The sequence below is a fragment of the Onychomys torridus genome, chromosome 10, assembly GCF_903995425.1.
Source record: "Onychomys torridus chromosome 10, mOncTor1.1, whole genome shotgun sequence".
Classification (NCBI taxonomy): domain Eukaryota; kingdom Metazoa; phylum Chordata; class Mammalia; order Rodentia; family Cricetidae; genus Onychomys; species Onychomys torridus.
Window position 1 is genome coordinate 76,441,738 of NC_050452.1, and position 24,374 is coordinate 76,466,111.

Genomic DNA, 24,374 nt, shown 5'->3' on the forward strand with positions numbered 1-24,374 from the left:
CTGCGTTAAAAGGGCACAGCCTGAGGAAGGTTGAGAATCACTGGTTTAGAGCCTTCTGTGGGCTGACACAAGTTGGCCGTCTCTTTAAGTGAATATAATACTTTCTGTTCTAAGTAAACCTTTGTTCTCCTATTAGAGAAATCAAGACATAACTGCTGGTGCCAGTGTGACTAAGAAGACAAGGGGGGAATGTGGCTATCAAAAACATGAGGCAGTTCTCATTACGTGATAGTGTCGCAATATTGTTCCATGATGAGGTTTTGTTGTTGCTATTGTTTTATTTTGTTTTTGAGATAAGGTTCCCTGGTGTCGGCCTGAAACGACTTATAGAGACCAGGCTTGCCTCTAACTTGTAAGATTCACATGCCTCTGGCACCAGAGTAATGAGATTAAAGGAGTGTGCCACTCATCCAGCTTGTTGTCTGTTTTTTTAATTTTTTTTTTTAATTCTGAAAGGTAAGTTATTAACTGCCTGTTTTGAAAAGGAGAAATGTCTTAAATCACAGCCCCTTCTTAACTGCAGCCCTTTCAACAGAGGACCCAGATTTGAAACTCTGACAAAAAAATACAATTTAGTATTAGCTATTATGTAACTATAGATATTTCTCAGCTTTATTAAACATGAGAATCCTCTATAGAGAACTGTAAACTTCAAGGACTCCCAACATACTCTTCTCTTAAGTGACAGTTTAGAACGATTGAAATTCAAGCTCCATTCTGTTTGAGCCGCAGGGAATGGCATACTGCTAAGACAGAATTACAGTGACAATTGGCAGAGGCCACAGGAATAGTTAAGATTCATTAACCTAACTGCATTTCACCATAAGAGGATTTCACCATAATCACATTTACTTCTTGGTTTAGGCTTTACACCAAAGATCCTACCTAGATCACTAGTAAACAGTTTATTTTTCCCCGTCTAAGATGTTTGTAAATGATCATGAACTATAACCCCTTGGTTCCTCTATTTGTGCTCGAGTCCAAATTCCAATCATCTCCATACAGCTATCATTCTATTTGACCATCTCTGAGTTAGTGAGAGAGAATGAAAAAAGGGAAAGAGAGACAAAAGTATTTGGGGTGCCATAAATTGTTCCTCTAACAAGGGATCCTGATAAAGACCAAGTTAGATGCAAAGGATGCAGAGAAAATTGACACTCCTTTCTTCTTGACAGTAATCGCTGGGGAGACGAAGGTGGAAACAGAGGCCAGGGTTTAGACAGGACATTTATCTAGTTACTGGGATCTGTCACCAGGACAGTGGCCAGTGAGAAAGCCCTTTAACCCTCCATTCCAAACAGCGCCGTGTCCACTTGGGGAAGGAATAAGGGCCCCCGAGGAAAGGCATGCATGGCTTTATTCTGTTTGAAGAGCTTCACTCATTCCTTTCACTCCATGGTGACCCTGTCTGACTCTCAGACGTCCCCTGTCTGCAGTGTTCAAGTCCCACAGCCCTTTTTCTTCTAATCCCCGGGATAGAAATACAGATGGAAAGAATGCCTCGGCCACACTGTTCAGAGTCCTTTCTAGGATCTCACTTCATTGCAATCCACAAACATAGATGGCAGAGGTAGGGCAGACCTGCTCACATTGTTTCTCTGTCTTGGTCTAAAGGAAAACAAAGATATACTTCCCAACAAGCCATGTCTATTCTGTTTCCAGCAACTTAGTTGCAGTCATCCACTGCAGGTCACTAACATCTTTCTCTTGTGTTAAGCACATGTCCAGCACAACTGCTTTGGTCCATGAACCCTTTTCCCTGTGTGAGTTGTAATGGTGACAAGAAATGAAACTTAGGCTTGTCTTAGTGTTTATGTATCAGAATGGCATAAGGTGAAACACTGGAATAAGAACTACATATGAATATGAATGCCTACAGAGATACTACAGTTTCATGCAGTGACTCAAAACTTCCATGTTAACTATGGGAAGATGTTCTATATTGTGGTCTAGACATAGGGAGCACACTTCCCAAACAGCTAAGCATGGTCTTCTTAAGGACAACAACCCATTTTGTAAACTCTCTCTATAAAAATGAGAATTAATAGTTACTAACGTGGTTTGTGTGATTGGCATGATGCTCTAACTTGTGACTATTGTTTTTAAAGCAGGGTTCTTCAACAGGCCTTACTGAAGGTTGTATTCCTACTTTTTAAACTTGACATCAGACTCGCTCCTTTTTGACAGACAAATCTCCTCAGAAACCCCTTAGCATGAGGTCAGTCCTACCCACCTCCAGAGAACCTTTGCTTTTCTTCATGGCTGAGTTATTTTGTTTTAATTTTTACCACTCTACATGGTTTTGTCAATCACTATAGAAAGTGCCATGAGAATTAATGAATTAATCAACCAAGAAGTACTGAGAGCAGAACGCAGAGTTCATAGTCAATGTCAATGTCACTGTTACATTCCTGGGGTTGGGGGGCAGGCTACAATCAGAGGTTTCTGTTAGAATCCATCTCTAATGACAGACAAAACTCATTTCACTGGTCATTCTATAAGCAGACATTAGAAACTAAAGAATTGTTTAAGTTAGTTACACTTCAAAAGAAGAAGGCTTATGGTTTTCATTGTAGAGACTTCTCTAAGATTGATGATGTATTTCACAGTGAAAATCCAGAACTTCTACAATGATATCCAAATACAAATGTTAGAAAAAAAAATCAGCAGCAAGCATGCCTCAGAATTAGAGTCCTTGGATGCAGCATTGTACGACCCATTTCACAATCTCAAACATAAATAGAGAGACTGAGAAAGGGAAAAAATGCCCCATCTCCATGCTTCTGATGGAACACAAGGCCTTGCAAAGTGAAATTTCTGCTGAAGTGTTAGCTGAAGAAATATTAACCTAAAAAGACAGTCAATGTAGTGTCCACAGATTATTCCCTCCATCAAGTAAACATACACTGCTAAACACATTAGATATGTCAAAAAGGTGTTGGTTCAATTTCCAAAGATGCATAAATATTCAAATGAATGGTGTTGTAAACTTTTTGGACAGTGACATGAAGCTTCAATCTCTACAGCAATTCCTCTATCCTATAAGTCTTTTAAAACTGATTGTCAGAACATCCAACAGAAAATCAGTCTAAGGTTTAAAAATTATTCAACCAAGGTGTCTCATCCCATAATCTTAGATAGAAAGAACTTCAGAGGGGCAGCCTTATTAGTCCTTGTACTCACTGGTTCTGTGTCAACTTGACACAAGCTAGAGTCATCAGAGAGAAAGGAACCTCAGTTGAGGGAATGCTTCCATGAGATCCAGCTGTAAGGCATTTTCTCAATTAGTGATCTATGCAGGAGGTCCCTACCCATTGTCAGTGATGCCATCCCTGGGCTGATGGTCCTGGGTTCTATGAGAAAGCAGGCTGAGCAAGCCACATGGAGCAAGTCAGTAAGCAGCACCTCTCCTCAGCCTCTGCATCAGCTCCTGCTTCTAGGTTCCTGCCCTGTTTGAGTTCCTGTCCTGACTTCGTTCAATGGTGAACAGCGATATGTAAGTGTAAGCCAAACAGACCTTTATTCCCCTACTTGCTTTTTGATTGTAGTGTTTCATTGCAGCAGTAGTAACCCTAACTAAGACAGTTCTTCCCCCCACTTAAAATATCCAAAAGCAAAACTAACAACAAAAAGCCAAATTTTAAAATAAATATCGAATCTTTAGCAGAACTGAATGTGAACTGACAACAGTTTAACCAGGGAAGTTTTAATTCTGACTCTCAGAGATGAGCAATCATGTGCTGATGGTGAAAACTATCCCCACTAAATTTGATTCAAAGTGTATCTAATTGAGAATACTTAAAAAAATCTATGTGGGCAGAAAATGAAAGTACTATACATCTCTTCCAAAAGCTACAGGGCCAGATTTTGAAATATCTGTGGATATTACAGTGCAAATTTTACAGGTAAGGTTTGGGAAATAATTTTTCTGCAAGAATCACAATCACTTAATTTTTAGAAAACAAGATTAAATACAATATTAAGCAAAACCTATGTAAAAGGTTGAGAGTGAGAATTAATTCTAAAGCCTATCAGTTTCATCTTTGCATTGAACTGAGGAAGTATGGAAGGAAGAGAGATGCAAGGTGACAGGCATCATGAATGTCAGAATCAAGATTGCCTTCCACCACCTCACCATTGTTATTTAAAATAGCAAAAGTGACCTGCAAAATACCTCCTTTAAAATCTGGGGTCTATAAATCCCAGCATCAGAAAACAGCATCTAGGAAAACATTTAAAATCAACTAAGAGGCTTGGTCCTGCAAAGCTGCCTCAACAATGCACAAGAATCTTACTAGCTGATGTGTTGCTGTTCCCTGTCTTCTCTGGAGAAAGTTATGAATATTAGATGGCATAGCTAACTAAGGGCAATGCTGATTTATTCAAACAGCGCTGCATGCTTCAAGCTTGGCCAGGATGACAGCATACTGAACGAACATCTAGACCCATGAGCCCAGGACCACAGGAGGCTCAGCTGCTTGTCCTTGTCGCCAACCCCTTATGACTGGCCAAGCAGGAGGTGTGCATCTATTCATCTGCACTGAGTTTAAAACTTTAGCATATTTTTCAAGTATGTTTGATTCCATATCCAAAGAATATTTTTGAATTAAGAATCCGGGTTCATAAAAATGAGCTTGGAAATGGTTCTACAAAAAGACTGGCTGCCAATCTCTTCTGGTTACTATGGCATAGGAAGGAAGGGTGAGAAGAGAAAAGTATCACAAATTAAAATAAATTTGATGATTAATGTAATATATTTAGTACCTTAAAATTTTCAAATATGAAAAATTGTATGTGGGTCTAAAGTAATGGATATGATTCATAATAGAATATTGTTTCACGTTAATCACAGGAAGTCAAACATATGACAGATTTTGACAACCAGACAACAGTTCATGAGAGAATGTCAATTCAACTTATCTGGGAGGATAAAACTCAAACACATTTCATTTGTGGCTGATAATTTTTTAAATCTAAAAGAATGATACGATCTTTTAAAATATGGTACTCAATAGGTATTACACTCTGTCCTACACTGGTTTCTAGAATCTAAAATAAAAAATAGAGAGGCTTTGAGAGTCCCGTAATTTTAAGAGCTGTCGGAATAGAATCTAACTCAGTCTCACACCATTGCCACAGCCAGCTTCAGCCTGGGCTCTCTCCATCAGATCAAGAACAAGATATCCAGAGAGACGTGACCACTGGAGTCACTTCATTAGCACAGGGAGTATCTGGGCCTTGCACCTCAGCAGTCACGTGCATAGGACGTTTGCCCTGTGTATGGGACACAGATGGGAGAATTAGTGCAAGATAGAAAGGAGCAGAAAGTTCTAGCATACCACACTCCAGCAAGTTAGTAAAATGATGGGAGTAGGCCCTTTGGTACTAGCATCCTGGAAGTGAGAAGCCAGAGGGCAAACTTGCCTTATTGCCCTTCAACTCCGCCCCTCTTGAATCCGACCCTCTTGACCTCACCCTTCGTGACTCTGCCCCTCTTCCTCTGAGTCCTACTTTGGTTCTTCTGCCTGATCTCATCCTGTCAAAACAACTTTATTATCAAGCAATGAGAAAAACAAACATTCACAGCATAGAGAAGGACCATCCCATAACGCCAAATCCAACAAGGGCAGATGAGAACCACAAAATCATGTGACCCTGATGCCCTACTAGAGTCTTCCTGCCAGCCCAGTGCAAGAGACTCCAAAGAGATGATCCTCTCCCTCTCATTCTCTCTCTCTCACACACACACATACATATGCACACACTCCCACAAAATCACATACACTCACATGCATACACATGTGCATACTTACACATACTCTCTCACACACATACAGACACACACACAGGATATACACTTACATACATGCATATACACACATGCACATATATTCTCTCTCACACACACAAACACATTCACAAAAGAGGGAGAAAATAAACTTCCTTTGTAGTAAACTGAAGCCCCATCAACACTAACAAGCTGTCGAAACAGGTAATGCTGGGGTGGGTATGAAGGGACACATGAATTTTAATCTGAATGTGAGACTTGAATTTTAAATTAGATTAAAATTTAACAATTAAAAATGGCCAGTACAGTTCCTCCGATTTGGACATAGTTAACATCAGCAATTCCAGTCCTAAGAGAAATTAAATCATATGATCATACACACAAAAATAGTTGTATGTAAATGCTCAAAACAGCATTACTTATAATAGCTAAGAAGAAAAATAGCTCAAATGCCCATCAACTGACAAAAGAATTTAAAAGTGTGACATATTGACATGATAGCATATCATCAGGCAACAATAAGAAATAGAGTGTGTATATACATATTCTGCAATATGGATGAGCCTCAAAAATATACCAGATAATCATACACTAAAATTCAGAATATGAGAATAAGAATTTCTGCTTTCAGTTTCTTCTACATACATAAAAACTAAACAAACTGTTTTCCTTTAATTGATGTGGTTTCCACTGGTTAATAGTCCCTGAGTTAAGAAATGTGCAGTAATAGCTCTGGGGAAATAGAAAGAGGCTGGATTTAGACAGGATAAATCTAAAGCCAGGCAGATCAACTGGTAGAAGAGACCTCAAAAAGAAGAAGTAACAAATTATTGTGAGATATCTTGTGCCAGGACGAACTCAGCCCCTGGAAGACACTGTTGCTGGCACCCGAAATGAAATGTTCAAATGGAATTTTCACCCTCTCGCTTCCTTCTCTTCCTTCTGCTCTCTGCTGTGGCATAATGTAAAGTGCTGAAGGCTCTGCTAATGAGACAGGGGAAATATGAACCATCTGGCTCTGTATGTTGACTTACATCATGAGCATGAGAGCTTTCAGCCATGATGAGAAAAAGAAGCGAAACCCCAAGGGATTCGACTCCGGTCATTTCAAGAGTGGTTCTGATAGGTCTGTGTTACAGGAGAAAACCAGGGCGTCTTTCTCTGAAAAATTTTCAGAGATTCCTCTAAGTCTTCTTGGATCCCATCATAACCATTTTCAGCAAGTTTGAAGGTACTGTAAAATTATTTAAACAAAGAGAAAAGACTACTGTAGTGAGCATTGCTTTTGCTGTGAGTGTTGCATGAGATTTCAAAATTGACAGCACAGGTTACAAATGAAATTAAGTCAGTCACTGCTCTGAAATTAGCCTGACCATCTACGGCTGCATTGCTGCTGAGCTACACCTGGCCTGGCTCCAGAGCATAGCACCTAGCCCTAATCTATCCTTTGTTGAACCTTTTGTTTCTCTAGCAACCCTATGTGAATCTTGTCTGAGAGTCTCCTAAGGATACAAAGTTTATGCAAAACTTGGTTCAGCAAACCCAGAAAACCTGAGAAATTCGTACCAGAGAAACTGAGGAATTTGCAGTTGGCATTGCATCTTGGGGAGCTCCTTTCGGGTTGTTTTGAGCATATGGAAATTGACTGGCTTAACTGTAAATAGAGAAAAAATAAAAAATACCCTAGGCAAAGGGGAAAGTGCTTCAGTCCTTTGAGGCTGGACAGCCATGAAAGGCTAGATTCATTCTTAAGTTGCCTCTGGGTCTTCTTTCCACAGATCCATGTGAACTCACACACCTGTGCTGTGACAAACAGTGACAACCATCACAAAGAAACTCCTCATGAAGCTAAAATGGACTCATCAGCAAATTATTTTCTTCACTGTACCTATAATGACATTCATGCTATGGATTCTAATTTCTACACTCTGTGACAGGGTATTCTAATTATCAGAGAGGTTAGCAGTGATGAAGATGATGGTGACGATGGTGGTGGTATCAGCAGGAACAATAACTAATATATATTCAGACTTTCATGAGAAGAGGTGCTGCATTACATCTTGAAACACTTCACACAGCTCACAATCTATCAGGTAGATATTTTTATCACTTACATTTTACCAATATCAATAACAAAGTATGACATTTAATAGCTCATCCAAATCCTGTAGCCATTGGGTGAGCCTTTAGTGAATCCAGGAAGTGTGACTCTAGAACCTTTATCCAAAGCAGCTGAGGTCAACTGCCTGCCAGGCAAATGCCCAGAGTGGATAAAACCAGTGTACAGAATGTTAGGAGGAAGGATATTTGCCTCATGCTGCTGCCCTCTGCCCAACCATCTATTTTTAGCTCAATGCCTTTGCTGCTTCCCCCTTAGGTGCCTTCTGTAAACGGATGATTATTTCCAGCCCTTCCTCTTACACATAACTATGACTTGATGAGTATTTACATAATTCCTCCTCTGTGAGAATGAATGATGGAATGCCAAGAGTATTTCTACAGCCTAGGTGCTTTCATAACATAAAATAGTAAGTCCATTGTAGATTCACAAGACAGTTCCATGTCTGTCAGAATGGGTTCTGAAAGGGTAGGTACACACTTGGATTCCTTTGTAATGAACACTGTGTAGACAGAGGCCTATTTTGACTATTTGGCTTTAAATTAAGAAGCAGAAGAATAAGATGGAGGAAGAGTAGGAGGAGAGAGGAAAGGAAGGAGCAGGGGAGGAGAAGGAGGAAGAAAGGAAGAAGAAGAAGAAGGAGGAGGAGGAGGAGGAGAAGGAGAAGAAACAAGAAAGTGACATGAAATAGGGGGCAGGGAAGGTCCTTGGAATAAGATTTTAAAATCATTTATACCACTCAACTCTCTTCTAGTATGTCTGTCCTAGTGTGTCTGTCCTAGTATGTCTGTCCTAGTGTGTCTGTCCTAGTGTGTCTGTCCTAGTATGTCTGTCCTAGTGTGTCTGTCTGTCCTAGTGTGTCTGTCCTAGTGTGTCTGTCCTAGTATGTCTTCCCTAGTGTGTCTGTCCTAGTATGTCTGTCCTAGTGTGTCTGTCCTAGTGTGTCTGTCCTAGTGTGTCTGTCCTAGTATGTCTGTCCTAGTGTGTCTGTCCTAGTCATGTCTTGCCAGAACTCTCCCAGTGTGCCTTCATTCATATGCACTAAAACATGTGATCAAGCTCCAGTCTCCAACAGTCTCCCAAAAGGCTAGGACCGCACCCTTTCGTTCATCTTAGTTAAGGTCTCTATTGCCGTGATAAAACACGACCAAAGACCAAAATCAGCTAGGGGAGGAAAGTGCGAGACTATTATCCATTACTGAGGGAAGTCAGGGCAGGAGCTCAAGGCAGAAACCTGGAGACAGGAACTGAAGCAGAAGCCATGGAAAAATACTTCCTACTGACGTGGTCATCATGGCTTGCCCAGCCCGTTTTCATATACAACCCATGACACCTGCACAGAGGTGGTACAACCCCCAGTGGACAAGCCCTCCACATCAATTATTAATTGCACAAGAAGCTGTGCTGAAGACTTGCCTCCAGGTAACCTGACAGAGGCATTTTCTTAGTAGAAGTTCTCTCTGCTCAGATGACTCTAGGTTGTATCAAGTTTACAAACACTAGCCAGCATGTATATGTATATATATATATATATATATATGTATGTATGTATGTATGTATGTATGTATGTATATATATATGTATGTATGTATGTATGTATGTATGTATGTATATATATATCACTCCAAATGTGATATCATTCTTCAACTCTCATATTAAACACCCACTTCCAGAAAGTTTCAATAAATCCTGAAGCAATAATGGATGTTTCTTCTAGGATGCCTATTATTTTCAGTTTTCCTTCTTAAAAAAAAAATATTGTATGGCCTTTTGTCAAAACCATAAATGTCTATAACAGCCACTGGAATTTAACCCATTTTTCCAGGAATGCTTTAATTACCTGTGACAGAGACTGGTTATCCATTCCCACATGCTGTAACATGCTACATGCTAGATCACATGTCCAGCCTCCTTTGCAATGAGGTATGGTTATGAGAGACGATGGTGGTTTGGATGAGAAACATACCTAACAGGCTCACATATTTGAATGCTTGGTCATAGACAGTAGTGCTATTTGAGGACATTATGAAACCTTTAGGTAGATGAAAATGTGACCAGCCAGCTTCTTGATCCTGCCACTAGCTCTTCCCACCATCAAATGTGTGTGGTCTGTGCAAGCACCACAGTTGGCAAGAAGGAAATCTGGTTCAACATGACTCAGTAGCTGGTATTTGTTCAAACTTCAAGAGTCTGACACCAGGTAGTTTATTTGAGGCATGTTTAAGTACAATACACATTGGAAAAGTGTTTCCTGGTGATAATTAACTCAAACCTATGTGTACAACAAACGCTTAAAACATGACTGCATGGAAACTCTAATGAAATACAAGTGACATCTTTCATAAATTTGGGTTCTACAGAGTAACTGAGGAAGCAGGCTCATGGTAAACAATGTTCCTGATAAAGATCTGAGGAGGATGTCACTATTGATTAACTGAGATAAAAATGAGTCTAGGGGAATTGGTATGGGCTGGCCGTACACATAGCATAGATGTCAGCATGCTATTAACCACATCTGTTTCCAGCCTTCTGGGTGGAAAACAGGTTATATACCTCTCCCTTTGAAGCAACAACCCTGTGTTTTTAACGTTCCTGGTTTCCCTAGAGCTTATCTATGAGCACAAGGACCTACATGCTTCCTGCAATGATGGCTTCTTCCCCAAGTGATGTTTGGTTATGGTATTTTAACATAGTGACAGAAAAGTAATTACTGCAGTGATATATTGCATCCAACTAAGGGTACGTGAACATGACAAGATGTACTCTTGATCTAGCCATGTAGTAATCCTTTTCTATTCCTTTCTTGGATTATGGCAGGGGGGAGGCCATGTTGAATTTGGAAGCAAAATAACTGACAACCTAAGTGTCTAAAGTGCTACTTAAAATTTCTCTCACCTGTTCAGATTTTAACCCAAGAAAGGAATAAGCTGTCTGCTACTTTTAAAAATATCTCTCTCTCTCTCTCTCTCTCTCTCTCTCTCTCTCTCTCTGTTTTGTTTTCTAGCAGAATGTCTGTAGGGACACTAGAAACCTATGCGTTTTTAGAAGGGATCAATCAGACATGAGCAGCTTGGAGAGCATCAGAAAGAAACTCACACATGGACAGTTGGTGCTGATTTTCTGTTTACAATGTGTGATGGCATCTTGAGATCATCCACATAAATTCTCTCATTGCTTCTCCACTTCCACTTCTCAGCTTTTTGGCTAAGACCGTGTATACATTAGTCTCATCTAATCCTCTTAGTAACGGCATGAGGAATGTGATCTTGATCTCATTGTACAAACAAGTTCATCAAAATTTAAACTAATTAGTCATTTGCCCAGTGTGTCACCATTTGTCAGCAGATAGCTAAAGTTCTACACAAAGAATTTTACTCCAAAGTATTTTTATCTGAAATGAAAAATACTGTACTTTATTTTGCTGCATAGAGAGAAACAATGAGAAATTATTCAACAGTGGAATAAACTAATTTGAATTAATCACATTTCCTGTCTCTTGATATAATAATTTCTATGAAATTCCAAAGAATCCCTAAAAACTCATGAAGACATGTAATGTTATTTTATATCTCTTTGAATACCAAATGCCTCAGATGCCACACATAAGTCTGTCTTGGATGTGACAGTGAGATTCCTTTCACATTTGCAGTATTACTTTAATCACTTAGCTGTGGCTTTGGCTTCTTTGATTCCTATTTTGTAACAGGGAACAGCAAGTGCCTGAGAGGTTTCTAGATTTCATGAACTCATGAGTCTCATTAAGTATATAAAATTAGACCTTACTGTTTAATCAGCAATCAATTCTGCACATTTAGAGGTCAGCCCTCAGGTTACAATACTCAACATCATTTTGTGCTCTGAGTTAGGAAAATCTATTGTGATCTAATATAGTGCCATCCTCATTGTACCCTGAAAAAACATTCCCCACACATTGGATCAATATCTGTGGTGGAAAGTCTAAACTATATTAATTGGGTTGGTGCCTGTCTGGCTTTTAGCCATTTTCTCAGAAGTCTCAGACTAGATTCTAAAAATCGATGTTTCTCGCTGTTCTTCTACCATAGAGGTGTGTAGGAGGAATTTGCCAGCATAGCCCAAGGAAAAACTTAGCTTTTATTTACATTACAGTATACTTCAGGAGAGAAGTCAGACAGATTGCCCCATGATAGCATTGACATACCCATACCATTGCCTTATTTTCAGAAACAACAACACTCATGTCACATCTATCTTCCTTCATGCTGTGACAGCTATAATGAAAGCCTCCACAATTGATCATTTTTTAAACATTTTTTTATCTTATGTGTATTAGTATTTTTTGCCTGCATTCATAAATGTGTATAAAGTATATGCCTGGTTCCCTTGGAATTGGAATTACAGTCGTGAGCTGCCATGCAGGTGCTGGAAACTGAACCTGGGTCCTCTGCAAAAGCAACAAGTGTTCTTAATCCCTGCGCCATTGCTCTAGCCCATCATAATTACTAATGAAAGGTGGCCAAGTGAACAGTTTCATAAAATTGGTTTAAACCTGTTTTAAAAAACCCTTAAAAACAGTTGTTCCAAAGTTTAGGGTGTAGAGTGAAGGAAAATATTTTTATAATCTTCTGTATAGTTAATTTTTCAACATTCCTTCATATAATATCACTTTATTGTAAGATTAAAACAAAAATAGGAAATAAATCTGAAAATCTGGAAAAAATAAAGCTCTATAAAATGCTGATAGCCATAGCCTATGAGTGATAAAATGGTAAATACATAAATGCCCACATGGATCACTTTTCTGTATTCTTCCCTAGAAACAACCAAAATCAACTGTAAAGTTTTCAGTTGCCTGTGAATAAAGTGTGTCTCTGTACTAGTGCATTCACTTGTAGCCAGGGGTTTTTCAATGGTTTTACCCTGATAAACCAAAATTGTGAAGTTGATTATCCATTTTTTAAAAAATGTAACATATAATAAAGACATTTATCTTTGTATGTTTTTAAGTTGAATAAGGTGAGCTATTACTTTCAAGGTGAGTTTTAACACTCTGCCATGGAGTCCTGGTTGGGGCTGTAAGATCACTGTAAGTCTCCCTTAGAAAATGGGGAACTTGGGGCAAGTTCACCTTCTACTCAACAAGGAAACACAGAAGCGGGGGGTGGGGGGGTGGGGGGGGGTGAGACTTCTGAAGTCCTCCCACCTGGGCAGGTGGTTGAGTATCTGGAAAGTCAAGCACAATTTGAGGAAGATTATGAAAAAATGATGTTAAGTCCACATAATCAAGTCTGGGATATACTAAACTGATATGTATATATAGTTCTTGGATAGATAAACGTTGAAGAAACAAATGGGAAAAAAAAGACCTGAGTAAATTATGTCATTAACAGGTTTTCAACATATTAGGAAATTGGGTTGGGGATTTAGCTCAGTGATAGAGCACTTGCCTAGGCCCTGGGTTAGATCCTCAGCTTAAAAAAAAACCACAAACAAACAAAAAAAAAACTCAACATATTAGGAAATGGCTGCCCAAACTCATCTCTCAGACAGTAACACAGGTTTGTGAGGTTTTTTCTGGAAGTTGCTTCCCATTGTCCACAAGGCAATGCAGCCTCTGCCTAGCACATAGATCCCTTTGCACCGTGACCCCATCCATCTCTCTAAACTTCTTGCCCTCTTTTCACACTTGTAAACAAGGAGCTGCTATTGTTTGTGTGTGAAATGTTCCCACAAACCAAGAATGATGGTGTATGTCTGTAATGTGGTACTTGAGATTTGAAGGCAAGGGAATAGCAATCCATAGTTATCCATGATTACATAGCAAGTTCAAGGGCATCCTGGGTGACATGAAATCCTGACTCAAAATCATATAAGACAGAACAAAAAAATATCCCCCACAGGTTCATGGACTTGACCACTCAGTCCACTGCTGTGCTGTTTTGGAAGACTGAGGATGCTCTGGGACTGTGGCCTCCCTACAGAAGTAGATAGCTGGGGGCAGGTCTTAAGGGTACCATTTATTTCTGAGTCCTGTCTGAGATCCTTTGCTTCCTTTCTGCCTAAGGACTAGCCACCTACCACTTCCATTACTGTGAACAGGAGCTGGTCCCACCTGCCATGCCCTCCCCACAATGATAGACCACATTCGTTAACACTGGGAGTCAAAATACATGAATACCAAGGACATCTTGTTTGAAGCATCAAATTGAATATAAATCATCAAGAAATATTTCTGGCTGAAGCTAAGTCCAAAGAAAAGTTGAGGACTAGTAGGAGGTCAAAAGACAGAGCTGAGGAACAATCACCTGAAGCAAGGAATTCTGGGATTTATGCTTCTTCACCAGCTGCTCATTTGCAGTATCCCTTTGTCTGCTACACATGGATGTGCAAGTACATTTTTTTTTTCCAATTTCAACATTTGTAAAGGTTTTCTTCATTTAAGTCTTTATAAACCTATTGTAAATTGGGACTGGCGACATAAATCTGTAATCCCAACTACTTAGTAAGCTGAGGCAGGAGGATTACAAGTTCAAGTCCTACCTGAGCTACAAGGTGAATTCAAAGCCAATCTGGGCAACTTAGTAAAACCCCATTTTAAGTGTGATAGAGAGAGAGGGGTCGGAGAAGAGTAAGGTAGGGAACAAGAAGGATAGAGTGACTTGGGGATTTAGCTCAGAAGTTGAACACTTGTCTATCAGGAATAAGGCCATGTGTTCAGTTGAAAAAAACATATTGTAGATTTCCACAAGAGTTTTAAATGTCATTTACCCTTCATTTTTTAAAAATATATTTATAATTCTTAGTTGTGATAATCAAAAACCAATATTTGCCTAATTGGACTTAATGTCAGCTCGATAGAAGGGAAATCATGTCTGACATACTAAACCTAGAGCAGTGCCTGTGGCTGGTAAGGCCAAGGACCACAGAGAACCAATGCTGCCACATCTGTAAATCAGTGTCATTTCTAACTGCATTCTAGGTACTTATCCTGATGCCCTCAGTTGAGTGCAGCTCCAACCCCTTAACTAAGAAGGTTCTTTGACTACAGAAAGAGACAACTGGTCACATGCAGAGAAGAAGACCATAGGGTGTCCAGCTCCAACTGATTCATGCACAACATAAACCCTACCCCAAAGACAGAAGGAACATCACATAGTGGAAAGACTGTAAGAACCAGAGGATAAGGGCATCTACTGGAAAAGGGTGACTCCTATGGATAATAGGGAAGCTGAACCCATGAAATCTCAACAATATGGTTGCCTATGTAAGACCTGAGCAATTAAAACACCAACTGATGTTACAATATGAATGGGGGAAATTTCACAAAGTTCTACCCCTAGATGAAGAACTTCAAGCAATTAATTATTGCTGACAGAGAGATAACCAGTCTTCCCTGGAGTAAATCCCTTGGTAGGTTTACCTGTCCTGAGTGCTCAGTCCTGACCACATACACATGTGAGCAACACTAAATGGACTCAGCAAGTGTGTTCATAAATTTGCTCCTCTCTCTCTCTCTCTCTCTCTCTCTCTCTCTCTCTCTCTCTCTGTGTGTGTGTGTGTGTGTGTGTGTGTGTGTGTGTGTGTAACAATAATTATTAAACAATAAGGGGCAATGAGTTTGAGGAGGTAAGGAGTTAGGAAATGATACACATACAGCACTCACATATGAAATTTTCAGTAACAAAAAAGCATGTTCCAACAAAGAAAGGAATTAGTCCATTCATAGGATAGCATAACCCCTGAATGGATATGTAAGTCAGTGATAAGTCTCTGGTTTGGAAATGGCTGGATTCTACATGCTTATGTTTCAACATTAGTCAAAAGGTTTGAAATGAAAAACTACAGCGTCATATTCCCTGGTGCTTTCATTATTACAAAATGATCAAAAACAACCAAAAATCGGGTTATTTAATCTCAAATTTTAACTGCCTTATTAATTTCTAGTCTTTAACAATATGTTAAAAGGAAAAAACTTTCTATGGAGGGTAGTGGCTAAAAGATGTTTGACTTGTGAAAGAATTGGTACTACATTGGAGCATATCACCCCATTTTGTTCATTTAACTTGTAAGTCTGTAAATACTGAATCTAATATTAATCACAGAACAATATTTTCTTAGAGATATTACAAAGTAAGGTGATTTTAATTTTAAGGGGGGTTTCATTTGAATTAACTAGAAGCATTTTTTTTGCATTGCTTTAATTATATTTCCAGTTTTTAGATAAAAGTAACTGAACTTCTGAATACTGTGAGAAATGACACAGGGGAACACAGCATAGATAACATGATGATATCTTCTTTGATCAGTTTAGAGCAGAATTCCTCAAACTAGTTTAAGATCACTTTCTCTGTCATCTACAATTCACACATTTGAGAAACAACAACCTCATGCTGGAGGCAATGAAGTAACCTTCATTAAGGAATGACACTATTGTGGAAAATCCCCCTCTGCTTAATCTACTATGATTTCTCATGTAGCTAGTGAGTTCTCTGCTTGCTCCCTAATGATTTATTTCCATCCTGGACAATGCTATAAGAAATCACTTAATTTAGATCCCTTCTGGCTAACAATCTGGTCCATCCAATGTTGTGTCAGAAAAGCATCCAGGGAACCTAACACTGGCTCTTACCCATATGTCAGTTATATTCAACACAATCCTTCCCTACCAGAGTCTTCATGTTGGATCCTTCACATTCTACTGTTTCCATATTAACTTAATCCTTCCTCTGAGTGTGGTAAAAATGAGTCTATATTCAAGACAATGTCTTAATCTGAGTGTTACACGGTATAAAACAAGCTATACAACAGAAAGGAACCCTGGAGAGTGACATAAGATAGGATACCACAGGCATAGTTTGTTCATCTGTATAACGATTCCCATATTCCCCACAGGTTTGGCACGACAAGTCAAGTGACAGATATGGGAATATGCTCTTTTATCACATCACCAGTAGGAAGCACTCTTATTCATTGACTCAGAGGTCTTTGACCAAGGCTACAAGAATCCTGACATATCTAGAGTTGAATCATGGCACCATTTTCATTTTACTTATGGCAAACTGCATCCTAAACCTTGTCTTCTTCATGTAAAAACAAATAGGGCTAATAAAAATCATAATCATAGAATAATGTAAAAACCAAAGGGTTGTTTTAAGTGTTTCATGAGATAATGAATAAATACTCAGATCGGTGCCTAGCCCAATTGTCTTTAGAGAAGCATCATTCAGCAACTGACAGAAGCAGATGCAGAGACCCACAGCCAAACACTAGGCAGAGACAGGGGAATCCTACAGAGGGGTGGAGGAGGACTGTGGGAGTCAGAGGAGCTGAGGACATGGCCCACAGAATCAACTAAGCAGGGCCCAGAGGGGATCACAGAGACTGAAGTGACTTTCTCAGACTTTATATGGGTCTTAGCTAGGTCCTCTGAATACATGTTATGGTTGTGTCTCTAGGTGTTCTTGTGGGGTTCCTTAGAGTGGGAGGTATCTATGACTCTTTTGCCTGCTCTTGGGACCCTTTTCCTCCTACTGGGTTGCCATGCCCAGTTTTGACATGAGGGTTTGTGTTCTAGTCTTAGGTGACTTGTTATGTTGTGTTCAGTTGATGTCTCTGGGAGGCCTGCTCCCAGGGAAAAGGAGAAGGAGTGGATCTGGGTGAGAGTGAGGGTTGAGGAATGGTGGAGACTAGGAAGAGTAGAAGGAGGGGAAACCACAGTTGTGATATAATGTATGAGAGAAGGATAAAAGAAAAATTAATTAATTTTAGTTAACAGTAATATAGATAAATGAATACACATCTCGATAGATGATGTGGCTTTAATTTTTTTTTTTTTTAAGAAATTCATACATGAGTACTACATCTAGATTATTCGGCTCCTCCCTCCCAACTATATGACCACATCTTTGGGAAAGTGAATCCTTAAGATCTCCAAGATATGGTTGCCTGAAGAAGATCCACATAATGGCAACACCAGTTGATGTCCCAACATGGATGGGGGAAATTCCACAAGGTCCCATTCCTAGACGAAGAGCTACCAGTGGCCACCACCGAGAGAGGGAGAATCGGTTTCTCGAGGGATGAACTCCCATTATCCAATCTCAAGTGGTCAGCCCTAAACACATGTAGACACAAGCAGTACCAATGGGTTGTGTATAAGGGTGGGGGGCATAGAGAGATAGAGAGATAAATATAGCTATATAAACAGTATTTCATAAGACAATAATGTAAATTCTTAACTCTGGTCAATACCAAAAGTTAGTATTATGACTGACAGGGGTTTACAGTATGTACTTACACTGTTTTTATTTAACTGGATTACAGGAATGAGAATCCTGTGAAACTATCATGCTTTGGTGAGTTCTGATTCAAATTCCTAATTAAGATCTTGAACTTCAACGTGAGAGGAAGTATCCTCAAGAACATGCTATTGGGAATGATTATACAAGCCAGTCTCAGATATCTCTCCTCTCACTTCTATTTTCCCTAGATGTAGACAAAGGAAAGAGCCAGGGATGGTGCCTCCCTTTACATCTTTCTTCTGTTGATAAGCAATGACCCCATAGCTGAGAAAACTCGAGAGCTTCTTTTTTTTTTTTTGTTTATTACAGTTTGAAACGTGTGACTAATAATATCAGGGAATAAATGACCACTAAGGGACCACAAAGAAACACAGAAACTGTCCCCAGAGCAGTGTGGCTATATAGGCAATTTCCATTAAAATGCAGATTCTTCAACTTATTCCTAAGAAAACAAAGTAAAGCTGCCTTGGTTGTGAGCTCTATCCCCTAGTAGATGACCATTAATATTTTCTTACAGAGTAAGGTCGCCTAAGGGATTCAGACATTCCGTCCCTTCAGTAAAACTCAAAATTAACATTAGACAAGTATAATTTGCCTCTGAGTCTCAACCAGCCAGTTCATCATGTCTAAATCTAAGAAACCACGTAAAAGAAGCAGACAAGATGCCTGGAAACAGATCCAGCAGGGAGACGGGGACCCCTCAGACTCCACCAGCTGTGTGGATCACTACGGTCTACAGGGATTGTTTTTCCTACTTACCAAGGGCTTGGTTTCATCTTCATCTTTGAAGTAATAAAGCTGATCCCCTTTGAGCACAAACCAGCGGGTATGCCAAGTCTTGACAAAGCCTCCTTGCTTCCTCAGCCACCCACACTTGGTAGTGTTTTGCCGCCCTTGGCCTTGGGGGTTCTCTGTGGAGTCACTGTTCTCCTCCATTTTCAAACTGGTGGATTTTTCTGTTTAGAAACAAAAGGAAAGAAAAAGAATAAGGTAGTCAGTCTGTCACCACTATTCTCCAGATGTAAGGAAGGAAGAAAGAAAGAAACAAAAAAAAAGAAAGAAAGAAAGGGATAAAAAATGTGTACCAGCTCACTGACTGGATTGCTAAAAGCTGACCACAGACCTGCCAATGATCTGCCGAAGGGAAAGAGCGTGGTGTACTTGCCTGCCTTTCTTCCTGAGAAGAGCTATGGAATGGGAAAGTTCTAGGGGAATAGGCAATAAAACTGAGTTTTCAGCATCTAGGCTTGTGCGTCTGCTGTGCAGTGCTGGGGGCCTGCGTGTGCACGCCTGGCCTGTGGTTACCTGAGCAAGCACTATTTCCACACATGTTAAAGCTTAAGGAGACTATTTTAAAAAAACCTCAGTGAAAGATGTTTGGTTTGCACATGTGAAAATCTCTTAAGATGTTCTCTGCTTCCTCCAGAGTATTCACAGGAGTGTTTTCTCAGCCTGGGATCTATGCAGCCAAGGAAGTTTAGGAGAAAACCAGAAAACAAAGAGAAAAAAATCCTTCCTGTCTAGTTGATTTTCCTTTTCCCCACAGGCTTCTTCAAATTCAAGAATGAGGGAAGGTTAAAATCCAGGACACATAAGCACCATTTCAGGCTGTGTGTGAAGGAGCCCAAGGGCATCCACTCTATACAGAGCGAGAAAATGAGCCGCATGAATGGAGAATCAGCAGCACCCTTAGGGAGCCAGACTGCCACATTAAAAATAGGAGAGTGTGCAGCAGGTGTGCCTTTTTTTTTGGGGGGGGGGGCGGTGTCCATGGAAACAATCCTGTGAGATGTGGTTAAGAACCATGAGACTGTTTTGATGTGGTTACAAATGAAGAGATGTGTTTTTCTATCCCAAAGGCTCCCTCTGGTATCTTGCTAGTGTTTATATTTCTAAGCATTTATTCAGGAAGTGGGAAGTGTTAGCTCATCATGGATCTTTGTATGAGGACACAGAGAATGAACTCACAAAGCACAGACTACCCTGACTAAGGCATTTTCATGTCTGCCTTTATTTTAATAATTCTGATGTGTATCTGATGATGAGTTCCCTGACTGACCGTCATTTTCACTACAAGTTTTCAAACAATTGCTGTGTCCAGTGTCCCATTCATAATTTTACGGTATTTTTGGCAGCCCTTACCTCCCTGCTCCTTGAGTTCTATCACTTCACAGCAGTGAGTTGGAATGTGGGCTCTGATCTTTCTATTTTGGTCAATTTAATCATGTTCTAGGTGGCTTTTGTCTCCTCCACCAGCAGGCATTCCAATATTCCCCATTCTTCCTTCATTTTTCATTTAAGCTATTTTATAATTCAGTTGGGCCATTTGTGTGTCTTTGAGCTCATTCAGCTTCTAAAGGTGCCCTTTTATGCTGAAATCCCCACTATGGAGCACACTGAACCATACCCCTCCATGGGGCATTCCTATGGTGGTGACAGCTGATTGCAGTAACATTCACTACCCGTGTGTGTAAGTGTCTACAGATTGGATTGTGCTTGACACTTTAAGTCTGTTATGCCCCAAGGACAGGAACTTTTGACTGCTTTCTTCCACAGCACTTGACCTAGTATCAAGAAGCAGGCAAGCCCCATTCTGCATGAATAGTAAATGCTGTAATATAATTTAGACAGGAAGTCTGCTCATTGAGACCACCCTAAATAATCTTTTTTTTTTTTTTTGTCTTCTGGTATTTAAATTATTTCAACCTACACAATTTCTTCACCATTTATTTATCCTTTGACCAAGAAACTTGTAAAGTTAAATAAGACCATATAATAAGCATTCCAACACTACACACACACACACACACACACACACACACACACACACACACATACACATGCACATACACACACCTAGAATGTATTACAGCCAAACAGATTCTTTCTTTGGGGACTTTTTCTGTCTTACCTCTCAAATTTAAGCATTTTACTAATTAAAAAAATGCCTCTGAAGATTTCCAAGGTAATTAGCAAGCTACCATATCAATAATATAGAATTCCACACAGCCAATTCCCATTTTTTTTCCTACTCTTTCTGCCTTAGTGGAAAATGTGTGTTAGAACATGTTTTATGACCCTTCTTGCATCTGTTGCTTGTAGGTCTGGCTAAAGCCAGGGGAAATGTCGCCTGCTGAACTCCTAGAAAAAATACAGTTAATTTCATGACTACATAATACGTAATAAAGAATCTCAGCAACACTAATTACATTACTAAAACAAATGAACATGATTTATTATAAACCCAGGGAAAAAGAATGCCATGCCTATTTCTGTGTGGAAGAAAAACAAAACAAAACAGAAACTGAAGTCCTACAAAAATAACCAAGGTGTTTGTAGAGAGGTAGAGATACCCATAAAAACTGTCGAATCCTCTCTTCACCTCAAAACAAAGAGGAGGAGCTAGATCATTTGTGACTGTGGGTCTTTCTAGTTTATTTTCTCTACAGTTCCATAACTGTAGGGTATCAGATATCCAGCTATCCTCTGTACCCAGTACAGCATCCATCTGATACAGGGTGAAGGTCAATCAATATTTGATGAAGTAATCAATGTTGCATTAGGGTCCTGTGCTGGGTGACTAAAGGGGATGTTATCTCCTTCTGAAACCTCTGGACCATGATCTACCACTTTCTCCAGTCCCACACACATGCACAATAACCACAGCAGGTTCTTTTAAATTTGGAAACGCCCAAGCTCCTTTATGCCTGGAGTCTTGACTTGTAGTAACCTCTCTCCAGAATACCCTGGCTCTGTCTCTTTGCACACAGCCCTCACCTGAATCTCAGTCTAAAATCCACCTCTCCAGTGGCTACCTGGAATTACCCCATGAATGAATCAGCTCTTCATGTTCTCCATTAGGCAACTCTGACTCCTCACTAACTTTTTTTTCTAACAATTCCCTGAATTGCTAGATATGTTTATTTCTTTGATTTTTTTCATTGTTTGTCAACTACCAAAGAGACCAAAAGCTTCATGAGGTTATGGTCATGGCTTTGTTGACTACAGAATCTTAGTGCCCTTCACAGTGCATTCTGGGTATTCAGTAAACATCTGCTGAATGGAAGGGAGGTGGTATGTGTCCTAGTTTGTTTTTTCATTGCTGTGGTTAAAAAAACAAACAAACAACAACACACACACACACCCAAAAAAATAAACAACAACAACAACAAAACATGAAAACATTGACCAGAAGGAACTTGTGTCAGGGGGAGGGGTTTGCTTACGGGTCTCCATCACAGTCAGTCACGGAGGGAACTCAGGGCAGGAACTCAGGAAAGAAACTTGGAGGCAGGAACTGAAGCAGAGGCTCTGGAGAAACGTTGCTCACTGGCTTGTTCAGTCTACTATTGTACATGACCTAAGACCACAGCTCAGTGGTAGCGTTTCCCACAAGGAGCTGGGCCCTCTCCCATGTGTCACCAACCCTGAAAATGCCCCCATGAGTCTTTCTATAGTCCCATCTGACAGAGGCATTTTCTCAGTTGAGGTCCCTCCTTCCTTCATGATGAGCTTGTGTCAAACTGATAACAATCTAACCAGTGCAATATGTAACAACCACAACAGAATTCCTATGAAGAGTGTCCTGGAGGGTTCTCTTTCTCAGTGTTTGATGCCATCATGGTAGTTCTATATTTTAGGAACTGGGTTTTTTGCCTTTGACATGGGAGATTTCAGTTAGCATGCAGTCACGATGAGCACACTTGAATAACCTTGAATGCCCTTTACAAAACAAAACAATGAACAGCAACAGCAACAAACCTCAAGTAAACCATAACCCTGACTATTTCAATTTCTAGCTTTGGTAGTAAGTACATGTACCACTGGTGGTTCAGGATCAGACATGTGTGCGTCATATGTTCCCATTCTCAGAGCATAACTTCACTGGATGCCCTCTGGGGAGCACCTTTCCCTCACAGTCAGAGCATTGCAAGTGAGTGGTGTATGAAAGAGCAGAACTGAATCACCAACTTCAATACTCATCAACATCACAAGAGCAATATCACAACAATGTAAATACATAGTGATTCTGAACTAAAAAACAGAACTGAAGAATTAACTGATGTTTTCATGTCACTTGGGAAAAGCCTTGATGATGGCTACTAGGGTGCTACATCGTTTACCTTGTAGCTGTCAACTGTTGCTCAGTGCAGAAACTGAGTTTCCATCTACTAATGTAGTGATTTTGTGCAAGCGGAGGAACTGGGAACTAGGAACATGTGGTATGATCAGAAGGGAATTCATTCTCCTAACAGAATTTTTCAGAGTCAAAGAGCACACATGCAGGAACTTAGATTGGTGACTTCATTCCAACAGAGGATACATTTACAAAACTGCATATAAATAGGGTGCCAGATGCCACAGGCTGTAATATATCCCAACTTGGCCATATAGATTCAACTACACATGCCCAGAAAATACAAGGAAAGAGATGCAAGGAAGGAACAGAAGCCAAAGAGAAGAGGATAGAAGAATTTGAAAGCACAGGCAGTCCCACCGAGATTCCTGCTCTGTACTCTGCACATGAGGGCCGCAGCTGTGTGAATCTGAATCTCTGCAGCCACTGCAGTGCGACCAGACTGTGATGAGATCTGTGTCTCACAGAGCTAGTGGAAGCTCAAGAGTCTGGATGCCCATGATCCCCTGCCTCACAGACCCTCAGCACAAACAAATGATTCCTATGGGTCTGACAGTATCTGTTCTATCCTAGGAAAGAAAGTAAAAATTAGCAACGTTGGCAAACCACTGCATTTTACAAGCTGTTTGTGGGGCTTTCCAGAGTAATTTTGGTCATATCCAAATGTCACCATTATTTTCAAGGAGGGGGAAGGCATTCAAACTAAACTCCTTTATAAAAGGCTATTCCATTGCACACAGTATGTGATCACAAATACCCAGTATTTAACTGAATTCTGCCACCTCTTGTTTAAAAAAACAAAACAAAAACAATAACAACAACAACAAAACCCACCAGAAACAAAATCCACTTTGTTTTGTAGGTATACATATCATGCTATTTTGTCAGGCATTTATTAATATTTTATTGGTTAGATTTCCAAAGTCCAACACATAGCCTACTTATATAGTTCACATTATAAAAACATACACAGAGAATTAGAAATCATTTACATACTGCAAGCATGCATTTGTGGACACACATGAGCATAGTGTGTACATATGTTCAGAT

At 39.9% G+C, this 24,374-nt stretch overlaps 1 protein-coding gene across 2 annotated transcripts in view; it reads right to left on the minus strand.

The window, feature by feature from the left end:
• The window catches only part of Arhgap24 (Rho GTPase activating protein 24), a 399,402-nt gene that overhangs the window by 307,884 nt on the left and 67,144 nt on the right, over positions 1-24,374 (minus strand). The window contains exons 1-2 of one of the 2 annotated variants that reach the window (XM_036201560.1): positions 19,787-19,802; positions 18,947-19,143 (exon numbers count right to left, since the gene is read on the minus strand). In XM_036201560.1, coding sequence (XP_036057453.1) covers positions 18,947-19,123 — 177 coding nt within the window. In that variant the 5' untranslated portion in view covers positions 19,124-19,143; positions 19,787-19,802. Of the gene's footprint in view, positions 1-18,946; positions 19,144-19,786; positions 19,803-24,374 lie in introns of those variants that run through there. The other variant, XM_036201559.1, reaches the window with a different exon arrangement.